The sequence below is a fragment of the Hemitrygon akajei genome, chromosome 20 (genome assembly GCF_048418815.1).
Source record: "Hemitrygon akajei chromosome 20, sHemAka1.3, whole genome shotgun sequence".
NCBI lineage: Eukaryota > Metazoa > Chordata > Chondrichthyes > Myliobatiformes > Dasyatidae > Hemitrygon > Hemitrygon akajei.
The window spans coordinates 15,106,133-15,123,317 of NC_133143.1; the positions used below are offsets into that span (position 1 = coordinate 15,106,133).

The 17,185-nt window shown below is 41.0% G+C and overlaps 1 protein-coding gene across 7 annotated transcripts in view; it reads right to left on the bottom strand.

The window, feature by feature from the left end:
- hivep1 (HIVEP zinc finger 1) overlaps positions 1-17,185 on the bottom strand; it is a 281,993-nt gene that overhangs the window by 36,598 nt on the left and 228,210 nt on the right. For 5 of the 7 annotated variants that reach the window (XM_073023908.1, XM_073023907.1, XM_073023909.1 and 2 more), the window contains 3 exons: positions 16,505-16,680; positions 13,808-13,909; positions 12,149-12,193 (listed from right to left, as the gene is read on the bottom strand). In XM_073023908.1, coding sequence (XP_072880009.1) covers positions 12,149-12,193; positions 13,808-13,909; positions 16,505-16,680 — 323 coding nt within the window. The remainder of the gene's footprint in view (positions 1-12,148; positions 12,194-13,807; positions 13,910-16,504; positions 16,681-17,185) is intronic. The other 2 variants (XM_073023913.1, XM_073023912.1) reach the window with 1 other exon arrangement.

Genomic DNA, 17,185 nt, shown 5'->3' on the forward strand with positions numbered 1-17,185 from the left:
CTCCCTAGAGCAAGGGATTTAGATGGGGTGGAGTTTGTTAGGTGTGTTCAGGAAGGTTTCTTGACACAGTATGTAGGTAAGCCTACAAGCGGAGAGACTGTACTTGACTTGGTATTAGGAAATAAACCTGGTCAGGTGTCAGATCTCTCAGTGGGAGAGCACTTTGGAGATAGTGACCATAATTCTATCTCCTTTACAATAGCATTGGAGAGAGATAGGAATAGACAAGTTAGAAAAGCGTTTAATTGGAGTAAGGGGAATTATGAGGCTATCAGGCAGGAAACTGGAGGCTTAAATTGGAAACAGATGTTCTCAGGGAAAAGTACGGAAGAAATGTGGCAAATATTCAGGGGATATTTGTGTAGAGTTCTGTATAGGTATGTTCCAATGAGACAGGGAAGTTATGGTAGGGTACAGGAACTGTGGAGTACAAAGGCTGTAATAAATCTAGTCAAGAAGTAAAGCTTACAAAAGGTTCAGAGAGCTAGGAAATGTTAGAGATCTAGATTAATATAAGGCTGCTAGGAAGGAGCTTAAGAAGGAAATTAGGAGAGCCAGAAGGGGCCATAAGAAGGTCTTCACAGGCAGAATTAAGGAAAACCCCAAGGCATTCTACAAGTATGTGAAGAGCAAGAGGATAAGATGTGAAAGAATAGGATCTGTCAAGTGTGACAGTGGGAAAGTGTGTATGGAACCGGAGGAAATAGCAGAGGTACTTAATGAATACTTTTCCTCAGTATTCGCTATGGAAAAGGGTTTTAGTGATTGTAGTGATGACTTGCAGCAGACTGATAAGCTTGAGCATGTAAATATTAAGAAAGAGGATGCGCTGGATCTTTTGGAAAGCATCAAGTTGGATAAGTCGCTGGGACCAGAGGAAATGTACCTCAGGCCACTGTGGGAGGTGAGGAAAAAGATTGCTGAGCATCTGGTGATGATCTCTGCATCATCAATGCGGACGGGAGAGGTTCTGGAGGTTTGAAGGGTTGCTGATATTGTTCCTCTATTCAAGAAAGGGAGTAGAGATAGCCCAGGGAATTATAGACCAGAGAGTCTTACATCAGTAAGTTGATGGAGAAGATTGTGACAGGCAGGATTTATGAACATTTGGAGAGGTATAATATGATTAGGTGTAGTCAGCATGGCTTTGTCAAGGGCAGGTTGTGCCTTATGAGCCTGATTGAATTTTTTGAGGATGTGACTAAACACATTCATGAAGTAAGAACAGTTTTTTTTAAATCGAAGCAAGAGGCGGAGAGGGAAGAGGTAAAAGAAGCTCTGAGAGAAAGTCCTGATGAAGCGTCTCGCCCCAAAACGTCGGCAGTGCTTCTCCTTATAGATGCTGCCTGGCCTGCTGTGTTCCAATAGCATTTTGTGTGTGTTGTTTGAATTTCCTGCATCTGCAGATTTCCTCGTGTTTGCTCGGAGAGAAGCTGTTTTTTTTAACTGATCGGGGCAAAAAGGCTAGACTGCGCAAGCGCGTGAAAGTCGGCCTCTGAGATCAGCGGGGGAGTTTAAAAAGTGAGCAGAGGCTGAGTACGAGCTTCACTTCAGGTGAGGTAAAGCTGGATAAGCTCTTTTAATTAATCTAATTAGCTTAGGAGTAGATAATGGAGGCAGCTGTTAGGGCAGTTGAGTTAGTGCAGTATGTGGGAAGTCAGGGCGAGCACAGCTGTCCCTGATGATTACACCTGCAAAAGGTGCATCCAGCTGCAGCTCCTGAGAAACCGTGTTAGGGAAATGGAGCAGGACCTGGATGAACTTCGGATCATTCAAGAGGCAGGGGCAGAAATAGACAGGAGTTTCAGGGAGATAGTCACCCCTAGGAGTCAGGAGACAGGCAGTTGGGTGACTGTCAGGAGAGGGAAGGGGAATAGACAGGAAGAGCAGAGCACCCCTGTGGCCATTCCCAACAACAGTAAGTATATCGCTTTGGATACTGTTGGTGGGGACAACCTACCAGGGACAAGTTGCAGTGGTTGCGTCTCTGGCATCGAGACTGGACCCTCAGCTCAGAAGGGAAGGAGGGAAAAGAGGAGAGCAGGATAGGGGATTTGATAGTTAGGAGGATAGATAGGAGGTTCTGTGGAAGAGATCGAGAATCCCGGATGGTCTGTTGCCTCCCTGGTGCCAGGGTCCGTGATATCTCGGATCGAGTTCTCAGTATTCTCAAGAGGGAGGGTGAGCAGACGGTTGTTGTGGTCCATGTAGGGACCAAAGATGTGGGTAGGAAGAGTGAGGAGGTCCTGAAAGGTGAGTTTAGGGAGCTGGATGCCGTTAAAGGACAGGACCTCCAGGATAGCAATCTCAGGATTGCTACCAGTGCCCCGTGCAGGTGGGTTTAGAAATAGTAAGATAGTGCAGATCAACACGTGGCTAAAGACATGGTGCAGGAGGGAGGGCTTCAGATTTATAGATAATTGGGCAGTTTTCCAGGGAAGGTGGGACCTGTTCCGGCGGGACGGTTTACATCTGAACTGGAGGGGGACAAATATTCTTGCAGGTAGGTTTGCTAGAGAGGCTCCAGTGGATTTAAACTAGATACGAGGGGGAGGGGAACCAGAGTGTAGGAACAGAGTGTATGGGAGAAGGAAGAAAAAGAAGACAATAAAGTTCTTTGTATTGTTAGAGATAAACAGAGAGGAAGAGGTGGAGAATTTCTTAAAAGCATTTATTTTAATGGTAGGAGCATTGTAAGAAAGGTGGATGAGCTTAGAGCATGGACAGATATCTGGAAATATGATGTTGTAGCTATTAGTGAAACATGGCTGCAGGAGGGGTGTGATTGGCAACTAAATATTCCTGGATTTCGTTGCTTCAGGTGTGATAGAATCGGAGGGACAAGAGGGGGAGGTGTTGCGTTGCTTGTCAGAGAAAATATTACAGCAGTGCTCTGGCAGGATAGAGGGCTCATCTAGGGAGGTTATTTGGGTGGAATTGAGGAATGGGAAAATGTAGTAACACTGAGAGGGGTGTATTATAGATCATCTAATGAGGAGCGAGAATTGGAGGAGCAAATTTGCAAGGAGATAGCAGTTATCTGTAGTAAGCACAGGGTTGTGATTGTGGGAGATTTTAATTCTCCACATATAGACTGGGAAGCCCATACTGTAAAAGGGATGGATGGTTTGGAGTTTGTAAAATGTGTGCAGGGTAGTTTTTTGCAGCAATACATAGAGGTACCAACTAGGGAAGGGGCAGTGTTGGATCTCCTGTTAAGAAATGAGATAGGTCAGGTGATGGAGGCATGTGTTGGGGAGCACTTCGGGTCCACTGATCACAATGCCATTAGTTTCAATATAATTATGGAGAAGGATAAGACCGGACCCAGGGTTGAGATTTTTGATTGGAGAAAGGCTAACTTTGAGGAGATGTGAAAGGACTTAGAAGGAGTGGATTGGGACAATTTGTTTTATGGGAAGGATGTAATAGAGAAATGGAGGTCATTTAAAGGTGAAATTTTGAGGGTACAGAATCTTTATGTTCCTGTAAGGTTGAAAGGAAAGGTTAAAAGTTTGAGAGAGCCATGATTTTCAAGGGATATTGGAAACTTAGTTAGGAAAAATAGAGATATCTACAATAGGCAGCATGGAGTAAATGAGGTGCTCGAGGAATATAAAGAATGTAAAAAGAATCTAAGAAAGAAATTAGAAAAGCTAAAAGAAGATACAAGGTTGATTTGGCAGGTAAGGAGAAAATAAATCCAAAGGGTTTCTACAGTTATATTAATAGAAAAAGGATAGTGAGGGAGAAAATTGGTCCCTTAGAGAATCAGACTGGACAGCTATGTGTGGAGCTGAAAGAGATGGGGGAGATTTTGAACAATTTTTTTTCTTCGGTATTCACTAAGGAGAAGGATATTGGATTGTGTAAGGTAAGGGAAACAAGTAGGGAAGTTATAGAAACTATGACGATTAAAGAGGAGCAAGTACTGGCACTTTTAAGGAATATAAAAGTGGATAAATCTCCGGATCCTGACAGGACCTTGAGAGAAGTTAGTGTAGAAATAGAAGGGGCTCTGACAGAAATATTTAAAATCACATTAGAAACGGGGATGGTGCCGGAGGATTGGCGTATTGCTCATGTGGTTCCATTGTTTAAAAAGGGTTCTGAGAGTAAACCTAGCAACTCTAGGCCTGTCAGTTTGACGTCAGTGGTGGGTAAATTAATGGAAAGTATTCTTAGAGATGGTATATATAATTATCTGGATATACAGGGTCAGATTAGGAACAGTCAGCATGGATTTGTGCGTGGAAGGTCATGTTTGACAAATCTTATTGAATTTTTTGAAGAGGTTACGGGGAAAATTGATGAGTGTAAAGCAGTGGATGTTGTCTATATGGACTTCAGTAAGGCCTTTGACAAGGTTCCACATGGAAGGTTAGTTAGGAAGGTTCAATCGTTAAGTATTAATATTGAAGTAGTAAAATGGATTCAACAGTGGCTGGATGGGAGATGCCAGAGAGTAGTGGTGGATAACTGTTTGTCAGGTTGGAGGCCAGTGACTAATGGTGTGCCTCAGGGATCTGTACTGGGTCCAATGTTGTTTGTCATATACATTAATGATCTGGATGATGGGGTGGTAAATTGGATTAGTAAGTATGCAGATGATACTAAGATAGGTTGTGTTGTGGATAATGAAGTAGGTTTTCAAAGCTTGCAGAGAGATTTAGGCCAGTTAGAAGAGTGGGCTGAACGATGGCAGATGGAGTTTAATGCTGATAAATGTGAGGTGCTACATTTTGGTAGGAATAATCCAAATAGGACATACATGGTAAATGGTAGGGCATTGAAGAATGCAGTACAACAGAGTGATCCAGGAATAATGGTGCATAGTTCCCTGAAAGTGGAATCTCATGTGGATAGGGTGATGAAGAAAGCTTTTGGTATCCTGGCCTTTATAAATCAGAGCATTGAGTATAGGAGTTGGGATGTAATGTTAAAATTGTACAAGGCATTGTTGAGGCCAAATTTGGAGTATTGTGTACAGTTCTGGTCACCGAATTATAGGAAAGCTGTCAACAAAATAGAGAGAGTACAGAGAAGATTTACTAGAATGTTACCTGGGTTTCAGCACCTAAGTTACAGGGAAAGGTTGAACAAGTTAGGTCTTTATTCTTTGGAGTGTAGAAGGTTGAGGGGGGACTTGATAGAGGTATTTAAAATTATGAGGGGGATACATAGAGTTGACGTGGATAGGCTTTTTCCATTGAGAGTAGGGGAGATTCAAACGAGGACATGAGTTGAGAGTTAGGGGGCAAAAGTTTAAGGGTAACACGAGGGGGAATTTCTTTACTCAGAGAGTGGTAGCTGTGTGGAACGAGCTTCCAGTAGAAGTGGTAGAGGCAGGTTCGGTATTGTCATTTAAAGTAAAATTGGATAGGTATATGGACAGGAAAGGAATGGAGGGTTATGGACTGAGTGCGGGCCAGTGGGACTAGGTGAGAGTAAGCGTTCGGCATGGACTAGAAGGGCCGAGATGGCCTGTATCCATGCTGTAATTGTTATATGGTTATATACAAATGTTTGTAGATGTAGTGTATATGGATTTCAGCAAGGCATTTGATAAGGTACCCCATGCAAGGCTTATTAAGAAAGTAAAGAGGCATGGGATCCAAGGGGACATAGCTTTGTGGATCCAGAACTGGCTTGCCCACAGAAGGCAAAGAATGGTTGTAGACAGGTCATATTCTGCATAGAGGTCGGTCACCAGTGGGGTGCCTCAGGGATATGTTCTGGGACCCTTACTCTTCGTGATTTTTATAAATGACCTGGATGAGGAAGTGGAGGGATGGGTTAGTAAGTTTGCTGATGACACAAAGGTTGGAGGTGTTGTGGATAGTGTGGAGGGCTGTCAGAGGTTACAGCGGGGCATTGATAGGATGCAAAACTGTGCTGAGAAGTGGCAGATGGAGTTCAACCCAAATAAGTGTGAAGTGCTTCATTTTGGTAGGTCAAATATGATGGCAGAATATAGTATTAATGGTAAGACTCTTGGCAGTGTAGAGGATCAGAGGGATCTTGGTGTCTGAGTCCATAGGACGCTCAAAGCAGCCAAGCAAGTTGACTCTGTGGTTAAGAAGGCGTATAGTGTATTGGCCTTCATTAATCGTGGAATTGAATTTAGGAGTTGAGAAGTAATGTTGCAGCTATATAGGACCCTGGTCAGACCCCCCTTGGAGTACTATGCTCAATTCTGGTCGCCTCACTACAGGAAGGATGGGGAAGCCATAGAGAGGGTGCAGAGGAGATTTACAAGGATGTTGCCTGGATTGGGAAGCATGCCTTATGAGAATAGGTTGAGTGAACTTGGCCTTTTCTCCTTGGAGGATGAGAGGTGACCTGATAGAGGTGTACAAGATGATGAAAGGCATTGATTGTGTGGATAGTCAGAGGCTTTTTCCCAGGGCTGAAATGGTTGCCACAAGAGGACATAGGTTTAAGATGCTGGGGAGTAGGTACAGAGGAGATGTCAGGGGTGAGTTCTTTACACAGAGAGTGGTGAGTGTGTGGAATGGGCTGTCAGCAACGGTGGTGGAGGTGGATATTATAGGGTCTTTTAAGAGGCTTTTAGATAGGTACATGGAGCTTAGTAAAATAGAGGGCTATGGGTAAGCCTAGTAATTTTAAGGTAGGGACATGTTCGGCAGAATTTTGTGGGCCGAAGGGCCTGTATTGTGCTGTAGGTTTTCTATGTTTCTATGTTTTCTAGGAATAGAAAAAACACAGTTTAAATTTAGAAATAAAAAGATAGCATGCTATTAAAGTATTTACATTATTGGTGTAAGCAGTCCCAAGAAAGGGAAAAATAACTGAATGTTCCAGAGTGATTATATTTTAAAATCTAGGCATTGATGATAGGGAGGTAAAGGCAGGAGGCAATTTGGGGACTGTTACTTAGTATGAACACCAAAGGTGATGGATGGCTAATACTTTTTTTTAGGTTGTATTGGTTGTGGGATAATTGTTAGCTGGATTACTAAATTAACTTCCCTTATCTTTGAGGGGAGCAATAAGATTCTTTTTAATCTATTTGAATTTTTGGCAGGTACCTCTGTTCGTTAAGTAATCTGAGTGATGGCACTTCTCTATGGAGCATAGCCTCAGTCATCCACTACAGTGCATATTAAGCAGAGATTAGGTTACAATAGGTTTGAACGCAAAACAACTTGATTCAGAGAAGTGTGCAACAAATATTTCCTTAGGACTTTAAGGAGGTGTGGCCTATCATTGAACACACACAAAAAAACTTCTACAGATACATTGTTGAAAGTATACTGACTGGCTGCATTATGATCTAGTATGACAATCTGAATGAGCAGGAACAAAATAAGTTGTAGAGAGTAGTGGGATTATCTCACTACATCACTGGCGTATCACTCCCCTCTATCTACAGGAGACGCTGCCTCAAGAAGACAACATTTATCAAAGATCTCCACCACCCAGACCATGCCATCTTCTCACAGCTACCATTGGGCATAAGATACAGAAGCCTGAAGTCCCACACCACAGGTTAAAGAACAATTACTTCCCTTCAAATATATATTTCTTGAACCAACTTGCATAAGCCTCATCACTACAGTTTAGCAACACTGACACTTTGCACTATGATAGACCTTTTCACTTTTGTTATAATTGTGTTCCTCCTTGTAAAGATATGTTCAATTAATATTTTTCTTCCGAATGTTGCTTATGTGATACTATGTGCCTGTGATGCTGCTGCAAGAAAGTTTTTCATTCTAATTGTGCATATGACAATAAACTTAACTTTGAATTTGGTATCTGCCTGGCCTGTTTAAAATGATTGAACATGATTGTACTCCACAAGTATGCTAAGCTTAACTTCCCTGACATCACTGTTTTGTAAAGGCTTTAAATTTAGGAACAGACCTCAAGTCATCCAATTCTCCTCCATGATCTCACTGCTTACTTTGGCTATACACTTGTGGTTATTTTCACCCAATTCTGCATGTCTTAGGTTAGGAATTGCAGACAAAGTTCACTACCTGCTTGTCCTGTCCAGAAGCCTGACCCACTTTCACTAAGATTATCAACATGATGAACATTGAGACAAATGGCTCACCATGATGATAGATTCTGTTAAAATTCACTCAATCTGTAGACACAGCACCAAGCAAGTTCTGACTGACCCCATCTTTCTCTGGAAAGCTCTGCAACATTGCAGTGAATTTGCTCTTGTCAGAAGATTGAGCTGATAGATGTTTAGAATCACGAGACTCAACCCTCAGACCTGGCCAACAACTGGAGATTGACATCTCATCTGCAGACTAAGTTGTGGCAAGACTGAAATGCAAACTCTTAAATGCTTCTAAAGCATAGTGGTCAGGATTTTACTTTCGTCAGCAAATGCATCAAACATTTTTTGAATAATTTTGACCCATCAGTAACTTTGATCATTGGAGGAACATCTTTCTGAAAGTAAGGCAAAAGTAAACTTTCAAACTCAAGAGACTTCTTTGCAGAATGTTGATATTACACAAAGGTACACAGGTAATCGAAACTTGAGGTTGCATAAACTCTGGTGTCATAGGCATTTCATTCATCTATCCCAGAAAATTAAACAAGGGAAGTGAATGCAAAGCAAAATCACTGCATAAAATGATTAGCACAGCTGTGTGAGATTTTCAGGAGGTGCAATCATGGTGTGTTGTGGTGGGACAATTCCAACTCTCCAAAAACCTAAGATTCTTATACTGCAGAGTAGCACACACAAAATGCTGGAGTAACTTAGCGGGTAAGGCAGCTTCTATGGAAAGGAATAAAGAGTAGACATTGCTGACAGAGACCCAGTACAGATGAAGAGTCTCAGCCTGAAAACCCTTTATTCCTTTCCATAGATACTGCATGACTTAGTTAGTTTCTCCAGCATTACTCTAGGTTTCTAGCATCTGAAGAATCTCTTGTCGTGAAGAATATATAAGAATTCTTACAGTGCATCATTTTGTTTTAATAAAGCTCATTGGTTTGGCTATTAGAAAAATACTCAGATAACCATTATTAATCACTTTTCATAATGCTGTTAAGCACCGATTCTTAACATGCATAATAATTCAAAAGCAATGCTCTCAAGGATGAAGTGGGAATACTTACTCACAGTGAATAAAGATCTAGTGCATTCCCGGTTGAAATGATGCAGAAACTCTTCTCATGCTTCCAGCCAGGACCAGGTATCAATCCCTGATGAAGATGGCGGATTTTGTCATCAAAACATCAGTTAATATCGACACTGGACGTGGCTGGAAGCCTGAGAAGAGCTATGCGCCTTACTCATAACATTAAATTGTTGAATTAAGAGTCACAAAGTCACAGAGCAATACAGCACGGAGAGAGCCCCTTTGCCCCAATGAGTCCATGTCAACCATTATGCCCACCCAGTTTATCCCATTTACCTGTATTTGACTCTTAACACGCTCAGCCCCACTGCTACACGTACCCATCCAAGTGCTTTTTAAATTATACTATTGTAGCTGCTTCAACAACTTCCTCTGGTAGCTCCTATATATTCACCACTGCCTGTGTGGACAAAGTTGCCTCTCAGGCTCCTTTTAAATCTTTCCCTCTAACCTTATATATATGATCCCTAGTTTTGGACTCCCCTATTCTGGGGAAAAGACTGTCACCATCCAACTTACTCACGCCCCTCATAATTTTAAACATTTTTATAAAGCCACCCCTCATTTTCCTACATTCCAAGGAATAAAATTGGGCAACCTCTCCCTATAATTCAGGCCCTCTAGTCCTGGCCATATCCTCATAAGTCTTTTTTTGCATTCTTTGCAGTTTAACCACAACTTTCCTATAAAAGGATGACCAAAACAGTATGCAGTACTTCAAGTACAGACTAACAGCTGCAATATAATGTCCTAATTCAATGATCTGACTGATGAAGACCAACGTGCTAAATGTATTTTTCACCATTCTGCCTACCTGTGATGCCACCTTCAACATGTACTAAGTCCTTCTGTTCCTTGGTTAGTGTCCTACCATTGATGGTATCTGTCAAGTTGGAGTTCTTGTTCTTCTTTGAACATTTGCAGCTTCCCCACTTGAAAGAGATTGAATGCGCCTACCCGAAGGTTTTTTAACCGGATTCCACTCAATGACCAGACAACTTTTCTTTTTCCCTGCTTTTATTTTTCGCAATATAAATTTTTTTTTCCCTGCTTTTATTTTTCGCAATATAAATTTTTTGCAGCAGTTTGATAGTTCTGTTAGTTCCATCAGTCATTAGTCATTACTCACTATTCATTAGTCATAAGACTGGCTGCCTCTCCGGACTTTGTAGATGGATTCGACCTGCACTGTCTCTGTTTCTCTAATGGACTTTATGATCTCCGACCATTATGTTTTCAAACCGGGTGAATCCTCCCAAAGGTTCACGAGCTCTTCTTAAGCCTTGCGCCATTTCCGAGAAGCGTCTGTGCGCGATGATCCCCGTGGCGAAGCTAGCGCTAACCCAAACGCAGTGACAGCAGTGCTCTTTTCCATGAAACAGTCACTCAAGTTATTTAAAGTTCAGCATCTTACCGCAGAATGCAACGCTGCTCCCGGACTGCTGCTGTGATGCTGTGGGGTCCCCCCAATGTTCTGGGCAGAAGCAGCACTTAGGTTCTGTCCGGTCTATCAGTGGATTCTTGCTATTACTTTTAAAATTTTATTTTCTTTTGCCTCTAGGTCCCAATACTTTCTAGAAACTCTAGTTTGACTTGACAGTATCATTCTTATGCTGAAGATTTTTTTCCATCTCCAATGTATTCAATAATAAATCAAAGTAAGCAGTCTCAATTTTTGAGGATTTTTACATTACATAGTTTCTTAGATGCCATTTCACCAGCCACATTGCAAGCAGTTCTTATGATCCCTGCAACCTACAATGCATTGTAAAATACCTGACTAGAGGGGCATAAGGTAGGTTTGGTGTTTTGTCACAAAAATATAATTCTTCATTGAAGGTACAATGTTACACCTGTGTTACTGCCCTTAATGTAACAGAAATTTGTCTTTACTAAATTCATTAATCATATCTAAAAATTGGAAAAATTGAATCAAGTTTGATATAATGGAATTTATGTGAAAAAGTAAATAAATAAACACAAAACCTCTTGTTTCAATTCATGGCTTTTGGTTACATGAAATTGTGTTAACAACTAACCTTTGGAAGAAAACACCCCCAACACCTGTAACATAGGAGTCACCTATGCCAGAAGTGGATGTATTTTTCAATTAACTAAAAGATCACAGTGAACATTTGAGAGTCATGTAGATTACACTGTAAAATAGGTGTGTGTGTGTGTGAGAGAGAGTGAGCTTGAGAGAGAGCATGCGCACACGTGGTTTATAAGTGGAAAGGAAGGGATGAGGTTTAATGGCTCCCTCCAATGCTGTCAAGGCAAGAAATAGCAAATTGACTTGAACACATAAAAAGGATGATATGGGAAAGAATTTAATTGTGGGAGGGCTAATTGTGACGGTATTAGGTAGGAGCTTGGGACCGGAAACTGGGAACAGAAGTTCTCAGGGAAATGCACAACAGAAATATACAGGTTGTTCAGGGAGCAGTTATCCTGCTTTTCTGGATAGATTTATCCCAATGAGATTAGGAAAGGATGGAACAAAACATACTTAAAGTTTAGGAAGCAAAAGTCAGACAGGGCTCATGAGAATTATAAGGTTGCCAGGAAAGAGCTTAAGAAGGGACCTAGAATAGCTAGAAGCGGACAAGGTCTTGGCAAGTAGGATTAATGAAAATCCCAAAGGGAACAAGATGACTAGAGCGAGGAGAAGGAGAAGCATGTGACTGAGGGAAAAGGGGGTAAGGGAGGTCCTTAATGAATACTTCAGTTTACCAATGGGGGGACCTTGATGAATGTGAGGTCAGCATAGAACAAGCTAATACACTGAGGTGTAGATTGAGGTAGTGTTGAGCTTCTGAAAAACATAAGGATAGATAATTCAGGAAATACCACAGGTTATTATGGAAAGCAAGGGAAGAGATTGTTGGAGTGTTGACCATATGACCATTAAACATAGGAAAATAGGCCATTTGGCCCATCAAGTCTGCTCTGCCATTCCATCTTCACTGATTTATTATCCTTTTCAACTCCATTTTCCTGCCTTCTCCTCCTACCTTTTGATGATGATCTTTCCATTCTCTTTGGCCACAAGAGTGCTCCTGGAGGATTGGAGAATGGCAAATATTGTTCCAAGTGCAACACAGAGGACATCTGTTTAAGGTTAATTGAGGGACGTTTACGGAGATATCAGAGGTAGGATTTTTTTTGAACCACAGAGTGGTGGGTGCATGGAACACACTGATGAGGTTTGTGGTGGACTGATACAACATGACCATTTAAAAGACTCATGGATGTAAGAAATATATTGAGTTATGAGCTGTATAAAAGGGAAGGGCTAGATTAATCACAGAGTAGGTTTATGTGGGTCAGTACAATATTGTGGACTGAAGGGCCAGTATTGTTCTGTAATGTTCTGTGTTCTTAATAGTCACCAGCGATACTGACTGTGCCAGACAGTGTAATAACAAAAGAACAAATCTCATAAAGTGCATTAAAATATGAGTATGTGTGTGATCATTCACTTTGAGTTAAAGAAAGGCAACTATAAGCTAATACCAAATGGCAAGAGTCTAGGGACTGTGCAACAGTAAGAGAATTTAAGTGTTTAAGTAAACAAAATTACTAAAAGCTAGAACTTATCACTTCAAAAGACGAAATAGAGAAAGTTATGCTTGTGTAACACCCTGGGAAAGGTTTCACTGCTAATGTAATAGTTTTTCTGTACAATCACTGCTAATGTAATGGTTTTTCTGTAGAAGCAGTGTTTGGATTATGCTTAGACATTAACCAGGGCTTTGAAATGTGCGCTGTCCAATGAAGGGACTGCTTTTTCTTGTTGTGTGCCTGCGACCGAAGTGAGCTGGGTCTTTCGTTCGGTGGAAGATGAAGAGAGATGTCAGAAAAGAGAGGTCGTAGACACCAGAAAGGAGTGGACTTGGAATGGGGCCAGCAGTCGACGAAGCCCAGGGAAATCGATAGAGGACCAGCAGAAGGGAAGCCGTGAGCTCCAACTTGTGCACATTAGACTGTTTCATTAAAATGGGCCCTTTTCCTTTTGTTTTACTTTACTAAACCTTTAGTCAAATTAAGAATTATAAAGCTAAATTGTTTAATTGCATATGGTGTACCGTCTGTTATTTTGTGATACTGATCTATAACAGGGCAACACATCATGCAGCATCCATACAAACAGGAGGTTTTGCACCTCAATTGCATAAGTTTGGTGGGGCCACAAAATGCCTTCCCTAGACTTACACAGTAGACAGAACCTGAGGGTTACACTTGTATTATACTGAACCTTCATCAGATCTCAGATGTACAACTTCTAAATTTTGGCACCACATTTTGGAGGTAGTGTGGTACCAACTTATCAGAAATAAGAAGAAAATGATGCATGTCAACAAAATTTAGCCATAAAACAAATTAATTAAAATGGAATTAATCATCTGAATGTCTCAAAGACCTGATTCTCCCTGTCTAGACGGACACGAAAATTAAAACTGTAGCTGATTTATATAATCTTACAGAAGATCTTGGTGCCTTCTGGTTGGGGTCTCAATCTTCTGCTTAAAAGAGGAGGTAAAGGAGCCATCTCCAGGAAAGCACTAGGACTGGAGGCGATGTAAGCTGCTAAGGTTAGTTACACAACCCATTCCCTTGTTTTCTGCTACCTGAGCACCTATAAGATTGTACTTTGGAGAGAACAGCCATACCTGACTCATCAGTATCTTGATCATCAAATGGACCAGCTGCCACTCCAATTTCCATGCACTTCTTGCTATGAGCCTTAGACTTCATGTGTTTGGTCAGGTTTCCTAAAAATGAAACAGGAGTTGATGCAGCTTTTATTGAAGAGTTAATGTCATAGTCAAGTAACAAGCGGAGCAGATCTACTTCTGTTCAATATTCTATTTATTAACAATCCCTGAAAGAAGTCAACAAAAACAAATATATAAATTTAGATGCAAAACCTTTAATAGTTAATATTTGCCCTAATTTTAACTGCAAAATTAAATCATGGACAAAGGTCCATAGGGCAGAAAGACATCAGAACTTAATGCGAAGCCAAAGTCAGAAGAAGCCAAAGGAGGGAGAGATATCAAAGGCATATCTTTCATATTCTTGCCTCAAAGTCAGTTTAGCTAGAAGGGTATTCACTCTGAGTGAGATTTGTCAGCTGCTTCTCACTCAAGTAAATGGACTATGAGCCCTTTTTTCTCTAATACATCTGAAGTTCCCTTCCAGTCTTTTATTTTCATTTTTAAAACTAAGCCTAGCAAGGAAACAAATGAGACAACAGTAAGTGCTGATAATTCACAATCCAGTCAAGATGGCACCGGTGTACAATGCTCCTTCAGTCAACATCTTCTGGATAGATCATAAAACCATAAATTTCACTTCTTTTATGTTTGTTTTTCCACTTGTGTATGATCCTGGAACTGCTGGAGCTTGTAATTTGCAGTTTGGAGATCATTCGGGTGTTGCCTCCGAGAGGATTCTGGGAGGCAAAGGCAGCATGTGTGAACCTTGTGTGAGAAGCTACAGGGCATGAGTCAATCTTCAACTTCATTTTGCCGATTAAAGCTTCCACTGTACACTGATTAAAGCGACCAGAGAAATAGAAAAATCAAGGCAAATGTGGAAGGTGAGTGATGGCTGCCTGCCTTTTGATTGCTGGTGAGATCGCTCTGCTGTTGGAGAGGGAAGACTGCCTTTTGATCACTGTGGACTCACTCTACTGTCACAGAGGGAAAGGCTTGCTGCTGTGCCAGGAGAATATTACCCAGGTTTTCTGCATTTTGAATATGGACTTAGACTATAGACCCTTTTCTAATCTAATAGTTTTTTTACTTTCTGTGTTTTTCGCCCAATCTTTCTCAATTTTTGTGTGCGGGGGACAGGAACTTTGGGTTGATGTGCCAGTCTGTTTTTATTCGTTTTCTGTGTGGGGAAGAGGGATTTGGCCATTGATGACCACGCTGTTTTTTTTCTTTCTTGGCTTCATGGCTACCTGGAGAAGTATTTCTGAGTTGTATACTTTGATAAAAAATTAACCTCTGAACACTTTTTTTTAATCTGCAGAAAGTTGTCCACCTATGAGTGTCAGGCTGCCGCCATGCTTCACTCATGGAAGCGTGAGTGTGGCGGCACAGTAACATAGTGGTTAGTGCAACAGTTTACAGTACAGGTGACTCAGGTTCAATACCTACCGCTGCCTGTAAGGAGTTTGTACTTTCTCCCTGTGACAGCAAGGGCTTCCTCTAGGTGCTTTTGTTTCCTCCCACAATCCAAAGACATATTGGTTGGTAAGTCATTGTAAATTGTTGCATGATTTCGCTAGAATAAAAATGGGGGATTGCTGGGCAGCATCTCTATTGCCCAGTACTGAAAAATGTAACAGTATTATGCAACTGAATACCAAGTTAGAAAGCTTTAAATCTTATAATGGCACATTGAAAATTAAACTCACGTAGCATTTTGGCATATAGAGATTTGATATGAATATTACTGGAGTTTGGTAAAACTTGACAAGCGAAGTTTATTTACTTTATATTTTTAGAAATTTCTTTTAGTAAGTTAGTAATCTTTTCGTACTGCTCTGCTGCTGCAAAGCAACAAATTTCACATCTTCCAAGTCAGTGATAATAAACCTGATTCTGATTTTGGATATTCCCCCATCACTTTACTTTTAGTACCCTCAGCACCACACAGCACTTTTTGTTGTGGCAATCAAGAGCTATAAATATCTTGATTAGATAGGTCTTTCACTCTCTCCTCAAGGCTGCCAAATGGTGGCCAATAAATGGAGAAAAAAAACAAGTCCCTTGAGTCCATTCCAAACACTGATCACACTGCATTCTCTAAAGCACGTACTCTACAACCCACCCAGGTTCTACCACTCACTTATTTTCTAAAATGGCTAATTAACTTACCAACCAGCATGAACTTGGGAAGATGGAAGAAACCCATGTGCTCATGTAGAGAATGTGCAAACCAAACACAGACAACCCTCAAAACTAAGAGATCTACAGGCTCTAGGTCTACTAACTACGCCACTATACCACTTATATCTGGCTATTACGTGCAGGCCTTGATGCTCTAATCTGCAATTACATGCAGGCTGCAGGTGTTCTATTTTACAAGATCAATATAATCTAATTCACAAAACCTAGACGTTAGTAACAAGAAACTCACCTCAGTCAGCAGCACAGGATTTTTGTCAATGGGTTGTACTCCACTTCTGAGATTCACTGATTTTAATGCAATGAACTTCAGTGGCAGAGCCAAACATGCATAACATTCTCCATCCATTGGATGATCACTTTAAAAATGCACAAGGTGTGTAAGGCATGCAAATAGGAGCAAATAGGAAACCATTTAGAGCTGCTGAAGCAGTGTTAACAACTTACCTTTAGTTTTAAAGGAGAAGTTGCAGTAACTACAGTGATATGGACGAAGGTCAGTATGGGTGCGGATGTGCTTTCTCAACATACTGGGCTTCTTGCAACGTATCCCACATTCCTCACAAATGTACTTCCCCCTCCCTCGACCCCGAACGTACACATACTCTTCATTTGATTTAAATCTGCAAGTTGAAAGGAAAGTTACATTATATTTAGTGTTATTTTCATCTCTGAGGATGCAAAAGCATTGATAATGAGATTAAGACTAAATGATGGAATGGTAATATAGAACATTAAACATAAACTGATGCAGGAATAAGCCCTCAATGTCTGCGCTGACCACGTTGCCAATTAAAACTAATCCTGCCTGCCTGCACCCGATCTATATCATTCCATTCCCTTGTTCATATGTTTGTAGGCCACTTACATGCCACTATCATATCTCTCTCCATCAGCATGTTTCAGGTAACCACTACCACGTGTAAAAAAAACGTACTAAACCTCTTGTAAACTTTCCCTCTTTCACCTTAAAGCTATGCCTTCTAATATTTGACATTTCTACACTGGGAAAAAGACCTATTATCTACCCCATCTGTGTTTTTCATAGTTTTATAAAGTATCAACTCATATTTTCAGAGAAGATGCTAAAGCTAAGCTTGGGGGAAGATAGGGATTTGTCAATATATG